The 22,216-nt window shown below is 36.9% G+C and overlaps 1 protein-coding gene across 1 annotated transcript in view; it reads right to left on the reverse strand.

The window, feature by feature from the left end:
• TMTC2 (transmembrane O-mannosyltransferase targeting cadherins 2) overlaps positions 1 to 22,216 on the reverse strand; it is a 392,764-nt gene that overhangs the window by 202,486 nt on the left and 168,062 nt on the right. The window contains exon 3 of the mRNA XM_035002054.1: positions 1,485 to 2,313. Within this exon, the coding sequence (XP_034857945.1) occupies positions 1,485 to 2,313 (829 nt within the window). The remainder of the gene's footprint in view (positions 1 to 1,484; positions 2,314 to 22,216) is intronic.

Consider the following 22,216-nt stretch of genomic DNA (forward strand, 5'->3'; position numbering starts at 1 on the left):
TTTAATTCCTTACAATGTATCTGTTTTAAATAGCAGGAAAATAAATTGGCAACATAGCCTCGCTTTACATACTTTCATCTACCAGTGAAGAAAAACCAGCTGAAAAGCATTCTGTGAGAACTGAGTGCAACATTTTTTACAGCAAGATTTGTGTTCATGCATTCACTAAACTGTGCAGCACTCACTACCTACAAAAGCCACATGGTAAAGATTTTTTCCACAAGAACTGAGGAATTCTATGCTATGCACTAGCTCAGTTTTAATGTGTCTACTCCCATTAAAATCCCTGCAATCTATTAAGCGTTACAAGTACCAACAATCACTTCCTTAGCTTAAAGAAATGAGTAGCTGCTCGCTGAACTCTTGACTTAATTGGTAATCGGATAAGGATACCAGAGTTGCTTCTAGGGTATCCAGATCTTTGGACGTATATCCCGGTATCTCTCAATAGGCCATTCCATACATTTGGAACAGTTTTACACTTCCAGTATTTGAATACCAGTACACAGTTGTGTTGGAAAAAGGAGAAAAAGCCCAGTTCAAATGCTATACAAGCAACCCTAATGTAAAAGATAAATAACTAAAAAAAGAAAAAGAAAAGGCTTATGAAGAACAGGACTAGTTGGCACTATTTACTATGATATATTTCTGCACTTAAAAGGTGCACTTGTTTTCATTTAATTGCTCTCTGGCTTCTATCATCATTTTCCTGCCTAAGCCAGAGAAATCACTGTAACAGCTTTTGCCTATTCATTTATGCTTTAAGAGAGACTTTCTATTCTGGCTATAGATTCTGTGATTTGCTAAAGTAGTTTTCTAAATCAAAAACAACAATGAAATACATGATCAATCTTACCGTAGTGAAGTTCATTTCCCTACGTGACTTAAGAACTCTTAAATAAGAATGTGCTAACGGCTTGGCAACATTCAGATTACAGAACCTCTGCAAAGCTAAGAGTGACTCACACTTGTATGCGCACACACTGACACCTAGAGACATGATTCCAAGATTCAGAGGTAGCATCACCTCCAAATCTTTTAAAGATGTCAATGTACGTCTTAACAGTATTTCCTCAGGCGATGCTTGGAAAACAGCAAGGCTAAAATACCCTCAAGTGGGATAGCCTGACTTTTATTACATGATGAAAGACATGATGTCTGTATCAGTATTTAAAAGACAGAAACCAAGCATTTGTCTAAATTTTTTATGACAATCAATACTTTTGCAGAACCTTTCGAATTCCTCTGGACAAATGTAGTCCGGAACATCAGAAAATACTTCCCTATTCCAAATATGGAATTCTGGATACATCTCTAAATTGGTTGTACTGCTCAGCTCTTAAAAAAATGAAATGAAACGAAGATACGGGTATGGCAGAAAAAGACCTCTTCCTCCTGAGTACTGCGTTGTAAGGCAAGAAGCAAGGATACAAAAAGGCACAATAAATAAACTGTCTAGGCAAAAGTATAAAATAAAATATTACCTTTAGCTGGGTTTACTTTAATCCCTGACCTATATAGCATTTCCTCATTCTGCCAGTCTCCGTTCCTGATCGCAGTCTTGAGTCCATAGAAAACAATTAATGTAGCTGTGGCATAAAAAATCAAGCTCTTGAGAAACCGCTTTTGGACTTTGACATAAAGGGCCCTGGCTCCCACTGTAATGAGGAGGCAGAAGCCCATACTAGGAATATACAATACTCGCTCTGCAATTACAAAGCCGACATAGAAAAACAGGTTCGTGGCAGGAACAAAGGGTATTATTAACAAAGATAAAGAAAGAACAACAATGTTCTCCGTAGAAGGAAGTTGCGTTCTCTGTGATGCATTATTTTTAATGCCATTTTCTACTTTGGATGCAAAGCTGGGCTTAATCTCTGAGTTCCGGTACTCCACATCTGAATGGCAACTATGTCCATTTGCATTCTGCTTGCCATTTGTTACAAGTTTCCCATTGCATTCTCTTTCCACGCTTGGGCTCTTCAAGCCATAGTAGGCAAGGAGGAGGAGTCCAACATAGAAGGCCACAGTGTGTAGGTTTCTCCAATCACAAACTGTTTTGAGCAGAGGCACAGCATCCATTGACCAATCAAAACTGAGTGTATCTGGGCATAGCAACAGCCAGAGGTTCTTGGTTGGCAAGTAGAAGAAAGTGAGTGTCCGAGCCAACAGGCTATCCGAATCAGCAGCTGGGTTGTCAGAGTTGGAAAAGCTTGGTGGTTTGTTTCCCATCCAATATAAACGGGCACCCAAAAGGGAGGTTCCCCAGAAGGTTAACAGACTAATGCTGAGGAAAAGAGACAAGTGCTTCCTCTGAAACCAAAACAGAAGGGAAAAAATTAAGATCATCAATACAGCATGGGAACACTTCACTTAACATTTAGAGATGAAAAGACATTTTGAGGTGGACATTTAAAACCACATAGGTCTTAAATACATGGCTTTATTTCCATCTCCTTTTAAACATGCTTAGGCAAGGGGCGACTGGGTGGCTCAGTCGGTTAAGCGTCTGCCTTCGGCTCAGGTCATGATCCCAGGATACTGGGATCTAGCCCAGCATCAGGCTCCCTACTCAGCGGGGAGCCTTCTTCTCCCTCTCCCACTCCCCCTGCTTGTGTTCCCTCTCTTGCTCTCTCTCTGTCAAATAAATAAATAAAATCTTAAAAAAAAAAAGTGCTTAGGAAAATTTAACCTAAAAAAAAACCATTGACCGTGGAAGCCTACTTTGTATATAACTTTTGATGAGCGTTTTTTTCTTCTTGTTCTAAAATACCAAGAACCAAAGCTTCAATTTCCTGACCTCTGAAAAATGGATTGAATGTATTTCCCCCTCAGAATTGGTGTCAGGTTAAATTGAGACCTGAGACCACAGTATAAAAGTACTTAGCACTCTGCACGGGGTAGAATAGACATCTAATAACTATCTTCTTTCACTTTATGGTTTAGGTTCTTAGGAAAACAAAGAGCAGGCATGCCCCAAAATATGGAGTATGATAGGATTCTGCTTGGCTCAAAGGAGTAACAGCATTTAGCTATGTCTATGCCAGTCCTCATTTCATTGTCTCGAATTTTCTTGCAGAATTTATCAACAGGCTTTCATCTGCTACCCCATGCTGTCACTGACATCAGTGACATCAAACATTTAATAACACTCCTCATGAATCCCAAATTTTCCCCCTGATGACAACTTTTTAAAAATAAAATGACTTTGATAATGTGCTTACTTATTTTAAGAGAGAGACAGAAAATTATGAGAGGAAGGCCAAAGGGCATTCCTGTTAATGAGAATTTTCTGGCAAACTCTTTCAACCTGAATAAGCATTTAGCGACCTCAAACAATCTAAGTCCTGAAGAGGCAAGCGGGAGGGAGAGGGATGGATACTATATCTCAACTTTAATGATTCCTTGGTAATGTGATGATCTCTTACTGCACACATTGACATTGTATAGAATCATACATTAGTAACACTCAAAATGGTGCTTGGAACCTTAAGGATATGCCAAATATTTAGTTTAAAAAAAAAAAAAAACACACAAAAGGCAAAAGCACAAATAGATAAATGGGACTACATCAAACTAATAAAAAACTTCTATACAGCAAAGGAAATCATCAACACAATGAAAAGGCAACCTGCTGAATGAGATTTGCAAACCGTATGTTTGATAAGGGGTTAATATCCAAAATACATTAAAAAATCTCATACAACTCAAAAGAAAAAAAAAATCTGATTAGAAATGGACATAGATCTGAATAGACATTTTTCCAGGGAAGACACAGAAACAGGTACATGAAAAGGTGCTTAACATCACTGATCATCAGGGAACTGTAAACCCACACCACAATGAGATATCAGCTCACACCTGTTAGAATGGCTAGAAATAACAAGAAATTACAAGAAATAACAAGTGTTGGCGGGGATGTGGAGAAAAGGGAACCCTTGGGCACTGTTGGTAGGAATGTAATTTGGTGCAGCAACTATGGAAAACTGTGGAGTTGCCTCAAAAAATAAAAATAGAACTACCATATGATCCAGCAATTCCACCTCTGGTATTTATCTTAAGGAAAAAAAAAAAAAATCACTATCTCAAAAAAAGACCTGTAACCCTACATTTATTGCAGCATTATTTATTTATAATCACCAAGACATGGTAATAACCTAGGTGCCCACTGACGGATGAAGGATAAAGAAAATGTGCTATATATATTTGATGGAATATTATTTGCCCACACACACAAAAGAAGGAAACCTTGCCTTTTGCAACAACATGGATGGACCTCGAGGACATTATGCTAAGTGAAATAAGCCACCTGGAGAAAGACAAACACTGTATGATCTCACTTGTAGGTGGAATTTTAAAAAACAAAACCATGAACTCTTAAATAAAGGAAAAAGATGGGTGGTTGCCAGAGACAGGGATGGGAGAGTTGTCAAAATGGGTGAGGTGGTGAAGGTGGTCAAAGGTACAAACTTCTAGTTATAAGTTCTGTGGATGTCATATACATCATGGTAACTGTAGTTAACAATACTCTATTGCATATTTGAAAGTTGCTAAGAGATCAGATCTTAAAAGTTGTTAGCACAAGAAAAAAATTGTGTGTTGATGGAATCAACTACACTAACTGTGGTGATCATCTGCAATATATACATATACCAAATCATTATGTTGTGCACCTAAAACTAATAAAATGCTAAATGTCAATTATATCTCCATTTTAAAAAGTCCAAAGAGCAATATATCTTGAGCATGTACAACTTCTATTAAAACAGTCTCTATGTATTATATACAATTGCCACTGGATTCTCTTCCTCAGACTCCTCATTCACCCTACCTTTCATTGCTGGAAGCCACAGAACTGGTCATGGACCATCTGCTCCATCTCTACTATTAACGTAATGATCTTAGCAAGGTCTGTAATTTTAAAAAATATTAATATATGCTAATGATTCCACCTTAACCTTCCTTTATCTCCACAGTCATTTATTCAATTGTCTATTGGACATATTCACTTAGGTATTTCAAATTCAAAATGCCCATCATAAAGCTTGACGTCATACCCTCCTGACACTAAACACTTCCTCCTTCAGTCATCACCACCACCAAAGACGGTGAAACTATGTAACCAATTTCTTCTTCCCAGCATCCCTCCCTCCCTCGCCCCCACCATTCTGTCCATTACCAACTCTCACTTTCTCTTCAGAATATAAGCCAAATTTGTCCATTTCTCACCTTCTCTTCTGTCACCACTTGAGTCCAAAATGCCCACACTTAGATTATCACAATAGTCTCCTCCTAACTGGTGACCCAGCCCTTTTAAACACAGATTACATTATTCCCAACTTTCAAAGTCATTAATGGGATCTTACTCTAAGACCTTGGAAGTTCTCACCTCTACAAAGAAGTTTCTAATTCAAAGAGGATTTTCTCTTTCTTTCTCTCTCTCTCTCTGTGATATGTGTTTTAAATTTCAAAATTATTCTTTTTAAAAGGAGAATTTCAAAGTGTTTATTTTTTTTTATCTTTTTTCCCAAAGATTTTATTTATTTATTTGTGAGAGAGAGAGAGCAAGTGAGCACAAGCAGGGGGAGCAGCAGACAGAGGGAGAGGGAGAAGCACTTCCTGCTAAGCAGGGAGCCCGATGCGGGGCTCGATCCCAGGACCACCACTAATTTCTCACTTTCAGGTCTTCTCTGGAAAAATGAAATGGTTCAGAATGAGTATCACCTAAAAATACCTTTTGCAAACCATTCTTTTGCTCTTCTGAAATTCTACCCAGCAAAAATCCTAAAATTTATTGATTTTAGAAAAAAACTCCACAAAACACAAAACTGCACATTAGAAACTGTAATACCTTGATATACAAATCACACAATTGAGTATGCTTTGATTACACAAGAGAGAAACATGTCATTTGGCAAAGATAAATGAAATAAGGTACCACGGATGAGGAAGACTGATCTTGAAAAAACAATTCAAGGTGAAGATTTGTACCAAAAGTCCATTTTGCAACCAAGTGTACTAAGTACACAAAGTATAACTGAGGCCATTCTATTCCAGTGTCTTCTGGTGACAGTGAGGAGAGAGAAAGGGGAGGCATTACCCTCCTCATCAGTCAAGAAGAAAGGCAAAGGAGTAAGAGAACCACATGGGGAAGGAAAATGTAATCAGGATTCTTTGCTAGTCATGAAACTCCAGAAGAAGTTAGCCTTAATCATTGCATAATTTCACTTTATTCTTAAAACAGAAATATCATAAGGCAAAACTACCTTATTACCTTTTAATAAAAGCATCTTTAGCAATGTTTAATAAATTATCAAAGCATTAAGACTGAAGATGTGATAAAAATGATTCTTGTTATCACACTTAAAGAATATTTAAATACAATAAACTACAAAAGATTAATGAAAGCTATTCAGTGATAAAATATAAGAAGTCTAAATGCTGAGCAAATGACAAAAATGAAAAAGCAGAATAATCAAATGCTAACATTAATTTATTAAGTCCTTTATATTTTAAAACATTTTCATATACAGCTCCCATTAAACAAATGATGTAACAACGAAGATCAAGAGACACTGAAGTTCTGAAGTGAGATGCTCTCATACACTCATTCTAACTTAAAGTTAAGGTCTATAAGGGCTAAATAAATGACACCATTAAAGGAAAAGTGAATGAACAGGTAAAAGAAAATTGATGTCAAAATGTTTAAAGTATAAGAGCTTCTAAGGCCTCATGATTGGCTACCACTTTTTATGTATTTTATGATTTCTTTGAAATCACAACTTTCAAGTCTCTTTAATGCCTTCTCACAGAATATTGTTAAAAATGGTCACCTATAAAATGGGATTCTGATAAAACCAAATCTCTCTTCTAACCTCATTCATTGTTTCTGTGGTAACAGCCTTAAAAATACGGTGAAAGAAAAGAAAGCATGGAAAGACTTTTTTATTAATCATAGTCCCTATGGTCACCTGGGTGGCTCAGTCAGTTAAATGTCTGCCTTTGCCTCAGGTCATGATCCCAGGGACCTGGGATCGAGTCCCATAATGGGCTCCCTGCTCAGCAGGGGTCTGCTTCTCCTTCTGCCCCTCCTCCCACCCGTTCTCTCACTCTCTCTCTCTCTCTCAAATTAATAAAATATTAAAAAAAATCATAGTCCCTATGCTCTTACTTATGGTTAAATCAGATGAGCAAATTTTTATTGAGTTACAGCTAGGAGTCAAGTCATATAATTAGCCTCAGCATTTTATTGTTGTTGTTGTTCTTGGCTTCATGTATCAAATGATTCAACACAGGTATTTGTAAGATAAGTTCTGAAGAATTACCACCAGACTGGCAAGTTAAAACTAGTAAAAATCCACACATAGAGGATGAGAAGTCTGGGAAACTTACCATGATCGAAGGATAATCTCTGATGGGTATTGTTAGAAAATGACTGCAATTTAATAGTGAAAACATAACGAATTCATTGAGCATATCATTAAGACGGCTGTGTGTGACAGGCACTCTCCTACTAGGCACTGGATGTATACGTGCAAGCAGAGAAAGGAAAGACGCTGTGCTTGTGGAGTTTGCATGTTCTAATCTGTCCAGAAAAACGCTTTGGGAGGCAAAGAATCATCAAGTCTTAAAAGATAGCTTTCAAACCTAAAGGACCATCAATATTAATTGTGAACTGCTAAAAATACCAAAGCCGTGGTCTGACTAATATTTCCACAGGAGATTCTAATGCAGCCGAGCCTGAGAATCATCACATATTTGTACAAGTCTAATTCTTAACAATGACACTGAAAATACCGTGGGATTCTGGCTTTCATTTCACTAAGTTTTAAGGCATGTTTTCCTCATTCTAAATGAATAAATCATAATGAAACATAAATAATGCTTTCTCTGAGGCTCTGGGACAAATTGGCTTCTTAGGATAATAAATGAGTGTCATGAGGTCAGGCTACAAAGGAATTGAGATCTCTGTAATAAGTATAATTCAGGGTTGAAATATTCAAGTCTTGTTGCAATATACAGAAGACAAAGGATTTTTTCCCAGGAAAAAAAAAAAAAATTAGTCTCCTAAACCTGAATCACAAAAGGAAAATAATCTAATAGAATAGATTTAAAAATATGGGAAATTCAGAGAAAAGGCAACAATAAACAATTATAATTCATTTGTTAATAAAAATGAAAATTAAAGTAAAAAGAACAAACTTCAAATGAATCTAAGTAAAAAAAAAACTGGGGAAAAGAAAGAATTGGCTACAGAAGTCACTAAAATTGTGTTGAAACAAGAACTATTACATACTGAGAAAATATAAATTAGTTTGGTGAGAAATTTGGAAGTACTTAGGAAAATTAATAATTTGCAAAATCTATTATTTGGTAATCTGGATTTAGTGACTCTCTAACAAAACCTCTTAGATCTAAATATAAGGATTTCTAATGCTGGATTATTTATAAAAGCAAAAATAAGTAAATCGCTAAAAATTTCCCTAGAGCAATATGGAAATAAATCATGGCATACCCATATGTTCAGAATCTATGAGGCAACTAACAGGAATAAACCATCCATATAAACTACATATAAAGTATATGGAGAGATACATACATTTATATAGAGAGGCATACATATATACCAACATGAAAAATACTATATAGCAATTAATGCAAATGAACCAAATCGTTAGATAGTAGCATGACTTGTAAAAACTCAAGTTGCAAAATATGCATATTATAAAATCATACAGGCCATTCAGGAAAAAAAAAAAAATCCCATATATTTTTCACAAATGCATACATGTATTTGTAAAATCTTCCCCCCGCCTCGCCCAGTCTAGAAACAATTACACCAAACATCAGATGACGGGAAATTGTTGGCCAGGGCACAGAAGGGAGCTGGGTGGATAGTTGAAGAGACAAAGATGGCTTCAAAGTTATGAGTGGTTCCCATTTATTCACAGTCCCAAAAGATGTATCAAAAAAACCCAAAAAAGGGCGCCTGGGTGGCTCAGCTGGTTAAGCGACTGCCTTCGGCTCAGGTCATGATCCTGGAGTCCCAGGATCGAGTCCCGCATCGGGCTCCGTGCTCAGCGGGGAGCCTGCTTCTCCCTCTGACCCTCCCCCTTTTAATGCTCTCTCTCTCTCTCTCATTCTCGCTCTCAAATAAATAAATAAAATCTTAAAAAAAAAAAAAACCCAAAAAAAGTTTGATAACCTTTTATGTCTAAACTTACATGCCTTAGGTTGAAACAATTTTTTTGAAACAAATATATATACAAATAACGGTAACAAATCCAAATTCTGGTTATGGATACGTAAGTATCCATTAGTTCATATACTTTTCCATATTTAGTATTTACTGTAGCTATTCTTTTATAATTAAGTTTCTCCATATTAAAAAAAAATACTTTTCCATGTCCCAATTCAATCTAGCTACAATTATTTTGTAATCCTTACCTTGATTTTGCTAGAAAATCTGTTAAATGCACAAGAAGATTAGGTAAAAACACAATGCACCTCAGTTGGGATACAAAATTATGATAATATTACCTAAAAATGCTCTTTTAGATCTGGGATATAACAAATGGTACATCTTTGAATTCTCAGAGATTACTACAGAGCCTAACATTCGTAGGCATTTGAAAATGATTCTTAAACTCTGACCCTCAAACCAAAAGTCAATTTTTTTTACCTGTCATTATCTCCCACATTTTTTTATTAAAGATTTATTTATTTATCTGAGAGAGTGAGAGTACCTGTGCATGAACAGGGGAGGGGCAGAGGGGGGTAGAGAGAGAGAATCTCCAGCAGATTCCCTGCTGAGCCAGGAGCCCAAGGCAGGGCTCAATCTCACGACCCTGAGGTCATGACCTGAGCTGAAATCAAGAGTTGGGCGCTTAACCGACTGAGACACCCAGGCGCCCCCCACCCATTTTAAATCCTATTGTGGCAAATCCTCACTCCCAGTCCTCCACACAAAGGAGCAAATGAAACAATATTGCACAACTCCAAAGCCAGCTTGATTGTCATCATATACAGAAACTTGGCCTTGTCACCTTTATATCACGACACTTTCTGCCTAACTCCATACCTCCCCATGAAAAGTACACACAAAGGCAGTAACATGTTCTGGAGGAACATTTTCCCGACTACAGCTTCATTCCAAAAGTAGAATTAAAAATGGGAAAATGATTGCATCCCGAAGAAGAATTCGTATCAGATACATTTCATGTCAATTACTAAATGGACAGGGTTCCTTCATGTTTTAATTCACCGTTTGTTTATAAAATCATATAAATCAGCTTTATGAAAGTCTAATTCTTCTAGAAGTTCAAATGTGGTCTTCATCTTTTTAAAAAGTTGTTCTTTAACATTAAAAAGGAAATTTGCTTCAGTTTCCACGTTACTGAATATGTATAAATATACATATTCCTAATTACAAAATTTTAGAGGGATTTTTCTGGAACTGTCAGATATAGGAAACTGTAGAATGAAAATCAACTAAGGATATCAAGTTCATGGTTGACAATTTTATCTCGAGTCTTTGGACACACTACCAGAATAAAAACATAGTCATAATGAGCAAATATTGTGAAATTTACCATAAAACATCAAAATCTTTTCCACGCATCGCCTGAAATATGAAGGCAAATCTGATGAGAAGAACCTGTCATACTAACTAGTGGTGATGCCTTCACAGAAGCCCTGTAGAGCTTTATTTTCTTCTCTGAGAGCCTTTGCCTAAAGAAATAGCATAAGAGAAGAGCAAAAATCAATTGTAACAGCTTCCCTCTCTACTCTTCAAGGGAAACTGCCATTCATGGTGGCAGCTTCAATATTGCCTTCTAATCTCAAGATTCTGTGGGACAGATAGAAATCCGAAAAGGAAAAAAAAAAAAAAGAAATCCGAAAAGGAGTATTTCATACTCAATGAAAGAAAAATGTAAACATTCTGCCTTAGAGTATTAAAACCATCATGAAACTCGCTTTTTGGCAAACTAATGAAAATAAGTTACTTAAGCATAAGGCTCATTTAATTCCAAATTAAGCCCTTGGCAATGATAGTAGAGTTGTAATAATAAAGGAGATAAAATTCAGCATCTGAAAGTTTTAAGAATAACTGAGAGAAAAGGCTATACAGACATAACAAAAATCTATCATCCTTTATTTTGTATCCATTATTGATCATTGAAGTCAAAGCTTTCCTTGTATCAATAATATAGGATTTCTCCTAGCTGCCCCCCTTCCTAAAATAGTTCTCATTGGAGACTCACCCCAAAACAGGAATATAAAAGCATATATTTCTGACATTTCTGAATATGCGACAAGAAGGAATGTATGGTTAAAACTTTAATTAGAAACTGTTTCTAGATGTTGGTGGGGATGCGGAGAAAGGGGAACCCTCCTACACTGTTGGTGGGAATGCAAGCTGGTGCAGCCACTCTGGAAGACATTATGGAGGTTCCTCGAAAAGTTGAAAATAGAGCTACCCTATGACCCAGCAATTGCACTACTGGGTATTTACCCCAAAGATACAAATGTAGGGATCTGAAGGGGTATGTGCACCCTGATGTTTATAGCGGCAATGTCCACAATAGCCAAACTATGGAAAGAGCCAAGATGTCCATCAACAGATGAATGGATAAAGAAGATGTGGTGTGTGTATATATCAGTATACACACACACACACACACACACACACACACAGAGAATGGAATATTATGCAGCCATCAAAAGGAATGAAATCTTGCCATTTGCAATGATGTGGCTGGAACTGGAGGGTACTATGCTGAGTGAAATAAGTCAATCAGAGAAAGACATGTATCATATGATCTCACAGATATGAGGAATTCTTAATCTCAGGAAACAAACTGAGGGTTACTGGAGTAGTGAGGGGTGACAGACTAGGTGACAGACATGGGGGAGGGTATGTGCTATGGTGAGCGCTGTGAATTGTGTAAGACTGTTGAATCACAGACCTGTACCTCTGAAACAAATAATACATTATATGTTAAAAAAAAAAAAAAAAAGAAGAAGAAGATAGTAGGAAGGGAAAAATGAAGGAGGGGGGGCGCCTGGGTGGCTCAGTCAGTTGAGCTGCTGCCTTCGGCTCAGGTCATGATCCCGGAGTCCCGGGATCAAGCCCCACGTCAGGCTCCCTGCTCAGTGGAGAGCCTGCTTCTCCCTCTCCCTCTGCCTGCCTCTCTGCCTACTTGTGCTCTCTCTGTCAAATAAATAAATAAATAAAATCTTTAAAAAAAAAAGAAAAATGAAGGGGGGGACATCGGAGGAGGAGACGAACCATGAGAGACTATGGACTCTGAGAAACAAACTGAGGGTTCTAGAGGAGAGGGGAGTGGGGGATGGGTTAGCCTGGTGATGGGTATTAAAGAGGGCACATTCTGCATGGAGCACTGGGTGTTATACACAAATAATGAAACATGGAACACTACATCAAAAACTAATGATGTAATATATGGTGATTAACATAATAAAATTTTTTAAAAATGTAAAAAAAAATAGACTGCTAAAAGCTAATCTTCCATAACTTTATCAAATAAACAGAAATTGGTAAATTAAAAAAAAATTGTTTCTAGAACATATTCATAGGATTTATCAAAGTTTTGCCATCATCAAGTTGTCAGGGTATCTGTTTCCCTTCAAAGGAAAAAATGGGTTTCCTTATTAATAATTACCCTCTATACAAGATTAGAAACTTTTTTTCCTGTACCAACAAAATAAACAAAAGAATTTTAATGTTTAGTGTTTCAAAAGATATAAAGAGGTTCAATAGATGGGTATATCTAGTCTTTGTGAGGAAAGAATTTAAAGATTAAGGGCATAAAAAAAAGTATGTTAGTGAGTTATTCAGCACTTTAGATTATAAGTTCTTTCACTTATTCAAGCTAACTCTATACCACAGCATAATACTTTCCATTGATTTCAAACATCCATCAAAAAGTATTTGTACATATCCAGATAAACATATAACAGCTCAATAAATCAGTTATAGATTGAAATCCACTGATGAACACTTAGACTTTTTTTTAGGCCAAATTATAATTTACCAAACAAGGTTGTCATTAGGGAGAGTATGATTATCAAAAAATCCAAAAAGTGTCAAAGCATATTTCATGTAATCTGATATAATGAATGACATGGCATTTATCCAAAATTTAAAACCAAACATAACTGGTTTGATTTGGTATTAAAGGTCACCAGAGACAACAGTTTTTCTTATTTCAGTTATAATCAAAACTATTAGCCTATTTGAAATTCCTCATAGTCTTTTCTCATACATATGATACTATCTAACACTGGTAAAATATGGACACTTTTTTAGAATATTTTAAAAATGTAACATAAAGAAACCTAAGATGACCATCTATTCTTTCATTTAATCATACTTGAAAGAGATTCTTCTTAATTTTACTTAGAAATTTGTTTTATTTATTCCTTAAATGGTGTTACCTTGATTTCTAATGCAATTTTCCAATAAAAGGAACCAAGGTTCCTTGGAGAAATGGACTGATTTTAAGACTGAGGCAGGAAATATACAAGATGAGCCTGGTCCATCCTAGAGTGCCAGAAGCCGTGTGTGTGTGTGTGTGTGCACGCACGCACACACACACGAAGATACGTCAAGTATCTATGGCACAGAGGAGCCTGCTTAAAGAGCTCCCGATGGCCAAAGCTGGTACAATTTGAGCAACAAAATAGAGAGTACTGAATTATAAACTAAAGTATAAAATAAACATCCATGAATCCATACTGATAAATAAATGATATGATTGATAGACAGACAAGGGAGAAGAGACAAATCTCCCTTGCAGAAGAACATCAAATAATTTATATATATACTCCACCTTCAAGGAGAGGGAGCATAACTCCTCATTCCATAAATACAGGCTGTGCATAGTGCCTTCTTCCAGAGAGAAAGGAAGGAGGTGGGAGGGAGTAACTTTACAATAGATAAACCTGAAAAACACCATCTCCACCAGGTGATTAGGGTCAACCTTAACAGTCGTAAGTCATGTTGACAGCATGTACCCTTAATCCCTTAATAATATGTGATAAAAATGTCACTTGACCTGTGTTCTTCCTCTCAAAATCCATAAACCCAGTTTAATCATGAGAAAAACATCAGGCAAATTCCAGTGGAGAATGTTTTACAAAATATCTTACTAGGAATCCTCAAAACTGTCAAGGTTATCAAAAACAAAGTCTGAGCAACTGTCACAGCCAAGAGGAGCCTAAGGAGACACGACAAATAATATAATGTGCTATCCTAGATGTCATCCTGGAACAGAAAAAGGACATTAGGTAAAAATGAAGGAAATCCGAGTAAAGTATGAACGTTAGTTAATAACAACGTATCAGCATTGGTTAATTGACTGTAACATACATACTGTACTAATGTGCGAGATGAGTAAACAGGCGGAACTGAGTGTGACCTATATGGGAACTTGGTTCTACTCAAATTTTCTGTAATCCTGAAACTGTTCTAAAAAACAGGCTATTCAAAGAATGGTTGTAACTAGAATAAAAGCTTTTAGAAACCAAATGAAATTCGATGGGCTTTGATAGATCAGTATCTAAAAGCTGTGGGCCAGGAAATACCAAATGAAAATTAACATCAACGTTAAGTGCATACTAACATTTTAACCGCCTTCAAATTGAATCTAAAAAGATGGAACAATAGAATGAACCAGAATTCAGGTTAAAGGACCACAGTAACTTACACGTATTTTATATGAGACATAACATATTGATTTCAAATCCCGTTTGGGTTTTGTCTGACACTCTATAGCAACTGCAGTATACTAGAAACCCCCAAATGAGAAAAAAACTGCAAGGGAAGGATGTTTCTAAACCCATTGCTATGGTGTTTCTGTTGGCATGGTGACCCATTCTTCCTCATTAAGCTAACATGGGGAAATCAAGCAGTTAGCAATTTCTTGCATACTCATGGCAGGCTCCTTCTGGAGCTAACTATGAGGGACTGAAGTACCCAAAGAGTTCAGTCACTGGAACCGTAAGGGGTGTGCCACAGCCCCTAACCCATTACACTAAAAGCAAGCCCCTGAACGCCAGCCTCCAGAGTAATCTTGTTTAGCTTAAAATAAGAGGTTTAACACTTCCCACCAGGCAGCGCACTATGGTCAAATCGGGTTAGCCACGAAACAATCCAGGCTTTATGAAGAAAATATATGAAGAAAATATCCTTTCGTGACCTTAGACACAAAAAATACTTTACACAAAAGAAGACACCTCTTTTTGACCGTCAAACCACTTTAGGCTTTTATTAGATTCCTTTCCCTGAACTCTTAAGAATACACCTAATGGGGGAGAATCAAAATAAAAGAGCTCAAAATTAATTGAATTTGGAAAAGGAACTCTTTTCTATCCATCTCTCCTCAAGTGGGCAACTGCATTGCAAATGCATTTCCTGCGCCAATGGATTAAACTGCAACATTCTTTTAACTCTGTGTGGCTTTAGTGCGACAAACCAGCCATTATGAGATGTGTTCCAGTCTCATTAATGAGGTAAGCCTGTGAGCCCAGCATTTTGGAAACCTAAAGAGACAAATTATAATGAGACTTCACTCAGTGGGGAGGCCAAGACATAGCCCTCTTCTCTCAAAGATCTCATAAATAGGCAGCTATTTAATGAGTGCAGGACTTTCCTACAAACATACAACAGACACCGATAAGAAAAGGAAGACTTCACCTAGACAAACAACTTAATATATACATCTCATAGTTCATTAATACACAGAATTTCAATGCTTAATGTTTTTCAGTGAGAATATGGTCCCCCCTATAATTACACGTGTCTTCTGCTAAATACACAGTAAATTCAATGTCAAATGGACAAATGATTATTTTCTTTTTCTCACAAATAAAAATATAGCCCTTTATCTATATATTTTGAAGGTAGATTTCTTCCTTACTCTCAAAATGCCACACTGATTTGTAAAATAACACTTGTTTCGTTTTGTTTTGTTTTTTTGATTGGGAAACTGAGGCCAAGTAATGAGTGTTTTGAAAGAAAATTTTCACTTGAGAAAACATCCATCAGTTTTGTGATTCTGTAACTGAATTTTGTAATTCAATATTGGGTAATGACAATTCAGAAATTCCCAGACAACACCGTGGCACCTATTTAGGCATTATAATTATTAGCCATTCAGAACAGAATCAAACAGAACAGGAATCCTCACAAGATCAGTTGAGTAGAATATTCTGGGTTTACTGGGCAAGCAAAGGGGTCATTACCTATTCTCCCCCAACTTCTCCTAAAAGAAAAAAGAATAAACGAACAGCCATGCCAAATTTTCAAGTACATCAGAGCAGTGAAAAGAGTTACGGTTACTAGAATCCGTTACAGAAAAAACAACTCCACTTCCAAATCTTTGTTGGGTGCTGTTTGGTTCATTCCCTTTAATATAGGAAAAGATGTAAGGAGCAGCAAACTAGTGCTATCAGCAGTAACCAAGAGCTAGTTATCTGAAAATACTTTAAAAACAAAAATTGAGTCTAGGCAAGGGTGCTGTGGGAAAAGTCGAAAAATATAGGTTTAGTTTTCCTGTAAAGAAGAGCCCTCTTTCACACCTCTACATCTTATTACTCTGGAAGTGAATTTCTTTTTGAAAAGCAAAATAGTAAACCTAGATGGCAATATTTATTATAAATGGGATAACTTTTCTATGAGCATCAATTAATATTTGTACCACCAAATAAGCATTTTTAAAATGCATACCTTTATTGGCTGGAATTAATCATCAAAAGAGTGACCCTCAAGTTATACCTACTTTTGGAATAATAAGCTAGTTGCATGTTTCATGTTATGCAGACAGAGAAATGATTGATATGGCTGCCAAGTGGCCATGAGCCAGATGTTTGGGAACAAACAAAAATACTAAAGTTTTTCAGTTCAGAACTGTTCTGATACCCTCTCCAAGAGTCTCTTCTTGCCAGAAGCAACTTGGCAAAAGCAATTTTGGGAAACTCGTGGTGGTGGCTACCAACCTAGACAGATGAAATCTTTGTGTAAATGTAACCTACCACATTTTTTTTTCTTTCCTTCTTGTATTATGAGATTTGGAATTAAATTTTAATCATTTACTTTTAAAGATCTACGTGGGAATGGAGGTGTTCAGTAAGGTCACAGGCAACTTCACAAGGAGATTCTGAAACAGAGAGAATGTGAAAACTGTGAAACCTGTATAATCATAGCAGCATTTGTTCTCCACTCAAATAAGGCTTCAATACAACGCAAAAGTTTGATCTTGCTTCAAATTAGTTAAAAAAAAGAATTCTGCATTTATTAAATACCTATATTGAGGGCCATTAAATCTCTCCCCATTAATCTTCCTTCTTAAGCATGTCCAGCTTTTGTAGCTATCATTAAAATATTAGTTTTCAGATCATTTCAGATGGGGTTAAAATCTGGTATTTTTTTCATTAAGACGTGTATCTTTGATTTTTAACATTATCACTATAAAAAAACAAAAAAAACCCAAAAAACAAAACCCTAGGTTTAACACGATTTACTGCAAAAATCTCTCGAGTCTTCAAAACATATTTGGATAATTCTTTCAGCCCGGCATAGCTCCAATTAGCACTAATCACTGCCATGCCCTAATTATTTAAAATTAATAAGTTGAACTTACACGTGCAAACGTTTTGCAAATCACCCTGCATCCACTTCTCTTTTCAAGTTAACTCATAAGATTAGACAACTTGTTTTAATAGATTATTATCATTGGATTAGGTCCAAAAAGCATTCGTCTAATGGGAATTCTGTCTGCTTTAACAGTTGTGCTTTAGTGGACACTCTCGGACTTAACTGTTAATCTTTTTTTTTTTTTTTTTTGGACTGGCTCCTGCCCTGAGAACCCTTCTGGGAGACAAGCAAGAAGTTTTTAACAGGTACATGATTGGCACTCAGTCAGTCTGGACTAAGCAAAGGGAAATGGAAGGGATTGGTTAAAATACCTGACTGGAAGGTTCTGTCTTCTTGCTCCCTACTCACTCCACTCCTGTTCAAAGGCACTGGTAATCCCTGGCCTCTCACGCTGCACCCCATTCCCCACCTCAATATAGCAACCACCACCAGCACTACTCAGAAGTGCAGAAAACTCACGCAGCTCATGCCGTGGGCAAGTCAAACATTAATAAAACCAGAGGATGAAATATCTTAACATTGTGCTATAAGTTTTGATAACAAGAAAATAAAAATGACAGGATGTGCTATTCTTTATTTAGCCTCTATAGCTCAAGCATTCCGTTTTAAGTAAAATCAGAATTCCATTCTTGAATAGGTTCCATAATAACTCCTAAACTAAACATAGTGCGGATCATATTTCATAATAAATCCACTTTTGTTCTATTCTGCACCATATCGCCAATCAACCCACATGCCTCGTTGCTTCAACAATCTAAACAAATGCAGGTCATCCGAATGATATGCTAACGTGAGTACAAATTAAGCTCCGTTGTATTTTTCCATGAGAGACCAGATATTATGAGGAAATAGAGAATTGTATATAATTGCCTAATGAATTCCAACACCTGTTATGTCATTTTATACCTCCCAGATGGGGTCCTGGCTTCTAGTGAAGAGAGCAGTTGCCTAGAAAACACCATTCTCTTCTGTCATTTTATTCAACTATGGAATGTGGGGAAGTCATGTAATAGTAGTAGTAACACTAGTTATGAATGTTTATTAAACATTTTACAATGTTTATATTATCAAGTCATTCTTTTTTTTTTTTTTTTTTAATTTATTTGACAGAGAGAGAGAGACAGCGAGAGAGGGAACACAAGCGGGGGGAGGAGGAGAGGGAGAAGCAGGCTTCCCGCCGAGCAGGGAGCCCGATATGGGACTCGATCGCAGGACCCTGGGATCATGACCTGAGCCAAAGGCAGATGCTTAACCAACTGAGCCACCCAGGTGCCCCTCAAGTTGTTCTTTCTAAAACCCTATGATGTTTGCAAACTCTGTGAATCAGTACTTTACAAAAGGGCAGTGAGACTCGAGGATGTGAAGCATGTTGCTCAGAATCCCATTGCTAAGGAGAAGAACTAGAACTCAAAGCTAATTTTTTTTTAATTCTAAGACCAGGGTCTTGTGCCCCTAACCCACCCCAAACCACACAGTATCCACTTTGTAACCACCATCTTGAGTTCTTTGCCAGCCAGGTCCCTCAACCTTAAGGTGGCATCTGACATAAAAGACCATTAACTTCTACAAGAAAAGTTCGTAAAGCCGCAGATGGGTAAATGCTAGAGAGATCTAGAGATCAGCAATTTCTACTTGTAAAATCCCTGACTTTAGAAAGTATCTCCTCAATGTGTATTCTACAATGAGGAAACTGATGTCCTTAAAGCTTAAACATGTACCCCAAGGACACCAGAAATTTCATCTTCCTTTGCGCTCATGGCTTAGTATCTTATCCCTTTGTTTATCTTTTTAGGCACTACTCTTCATCAAATATCTACAATAATTCTCAATAACGGGCAATAATAAAACAAGAATTAGACTCCAATGTCCTTGGACTAGTATTCAAAGCTGTCCAAAATCTGGCCCATCTCTACTATCTAAACTTCAGAATCCCCTAAGTATTATTGATACCCTTATTGTTTGATACTTCAAAATTCCCTCAGTGATATCAGTCTCATGATTATTCTAAATATGAACCAAAATCACATCCATCGATCTAATGTTGTCATTATCTGAAATGTTCTCCCTCACCTCCAGCTTAAACTCCAGTTCTTCCACAAGACTTCCCCGACTTCTCCTGGCTACATCAATCCCTGCCTCCTCAGAGCGGTCCAGTCTTACACCATATGAAAGAAATCATATATTGTAAAGGTCAAGTCTGAAGTTGTTAAGGCCCAAAGTGACACTATGCATAAATAATCTTAATAATTCTCACACTCTTCAGAAATGACTCTCATGGCTTTCCTACACAAACACAAGCCCCCAGACGGCAGGAATTTGTTTTAGCCATGAAGTATATTATCCACAGCAACTCCGTCAGCACCTGCCACAGAACACTTAGTACCAAATGGATGAATGACTGAGCAAATGATGGAATGAATGAACAAAAGACAGTAGTCCAGAAGGGAGCAGGAGAGCAGTCTGTAAGGGCAGTTTTAGTTACACCAGAATCTTGTACAGTGATCAAACAGTCCAATCTGATCTCTCTAATCTATGTACCTACATAAGACAACATATAGAAAAATCCCTTCACCCTGGGACTTCTTGAAGTCTACATGGTTAGGTGATGCTACAGCACTCATTTCTTTGATATACATATTTGTGCTGAGGTCCATAGTTTCTCCAACAATTTGATTCCCCCTGCCCACCCCAGGTATTGCACTGATTTGGGAGTTAAAACAATGGGAAAGCATTTAAAGCCGCTGTGGCAAATAAAGCCTGTCCCAGACTGTAGAAAACATTTCAAGTGTGTTTTAAATATACCTGCCCTATGAAGCCCAGTCAAGTTCCTCATCCTTAGGGCTATTTTTAACTAATGAAGAGGAGGAGAAGAATATAGTATCTTATAAAGAAGAGAAGGGGAAAGGGGGATGGAGATACAAAGAGAAAGAGGAAGGGAGAAAAGGAATCAGGAAGACAAGACTTTGATTAGACTTGCAAGTTCTCTTTAACAAGATGCAAGTAATCCAATTATATAATAACCTCTGGTCATCCTTAGCCCTTAACGAAGAGTCTTAAAATACTTGCTAAGGTCTTTAGGAGGTGATTTGAAGTTAATACAGATTTGTAAACAATGTACCACCAGACAAATGTAAGAGATGAGGATATGAGAGCTAGGATATTCTTGAAACAACGTCAGTTCCTTCAGAAGGATGCTACTGTGGGATTTGAGTAACTTCTACATAATTGCATACTTCCACTGCATGGCCCCTGTGGTCCCAGGGAGGAAGCTATTTTTATTACATTTCTAAATATCCCTGTTAAAAAGACAGCCACTTCATAGTTTAGTGTTGCAGTGAAGAATAAAATTGAATGGTTGATGCATATAAAAATGAACTAATATCCTTGCAATATTACATAACAGTATCAGAGTATTCATTCACATTTACTCTAATTCCTCTAATGAACTCTGACTTCTAAAGGAAATAGTAACAACCAGATGATCTGTATGGCACATATTTTTAAATTAGCCCATTTGCAGAGAAAAGGACCATTTTAAAATAGATAAAAAATAAAAACGGCTCACATTAATTGAGCACTTACTATGTGCTGGGCACTCAGAGATTTCTATGTATTCACACTCATTTCATCTTCAAAAATCCTATATTTGAGATGTATGGAGGTACAAAGGGTAAAATCAAAATCCCCCGGCCATGTTGCTATTAAAGCAGCAAGCATATTTCTTCATGCAACTGGCTGCCTAATTAAGAAGGGGAAGAAAAAGGGACGCCTGGGTGGCTCAGTCGGTTAAGCATCTGCCTTCGGCTCAGGTCATGATCTCAGAGTCCTGGGATTGAGTCCCACATCGGGTTCCTTCCTCAGCGGACAGCGTGCTTCTCCCTCTGCTGCTCCCCTTGCTTGTGCTAACTCTCTCTCTCTGACAACTAAATAAATAAAATCTTTAAAAAAAAAAAAAAAGAAGGGGAAGAAAATATTACAAATCATTGTAAAAAAGAATGAAATAACTTGGAAAAGAGCCAAATTAAGTTACACTCAAAAGGAACAATTAAACAATACTTATTATAGAATGTATTTATAAAACATTCATGATTTGAGATTTTGGTTTGGTGAGTCTGAGGGAATAAAAAGGAAAATATATGTGAAATTTACAGTGACTTGCAGATTTTATTTCATCTTGGATTTTTAAAATTCTGAACCAATAATTCTTTTTTTTTTTACTCTTATGTTAATCCCCATACATTACATCATTAGTTTTAGATGTAGTGTTCCATGATTCATTGTGCATAACACCTAGTGTTCCATGCAGAATGTGCCCTCCTCAATACCCACCACCAGGCTAACCCATCCTCCCACCCCCCTCCCCTCTAGAACCCTCAGTTTGTTTTTCAGAGTCCATCGTCTCTCATGGCTGAACCAATAATTCTAATGATGTGTGACTGCCCTAAATGCTCCTCATTCAGACAGAGCAAAATGGCCGATTTTCAAGGAGCTGTAACATAGTAAATAGTATAACACTGTCAAACTTTCTGCTACCCC

This window comes from Mirounga leonina, unplaced genomic scaffold (assembly GCF_011800145.1).
Source record: "Mirounga leonina isolate KUSES-001 unplaced genomic scaffold, KU_Mleo_1.0 Mir_126, whole genome shotgun sequence".
Lineage (NCBI taxonomy): Eukaryota > Metazoa > Chordata > Mammalia > Carnivora > Phocidae > Mirounga > Mirounga leonina.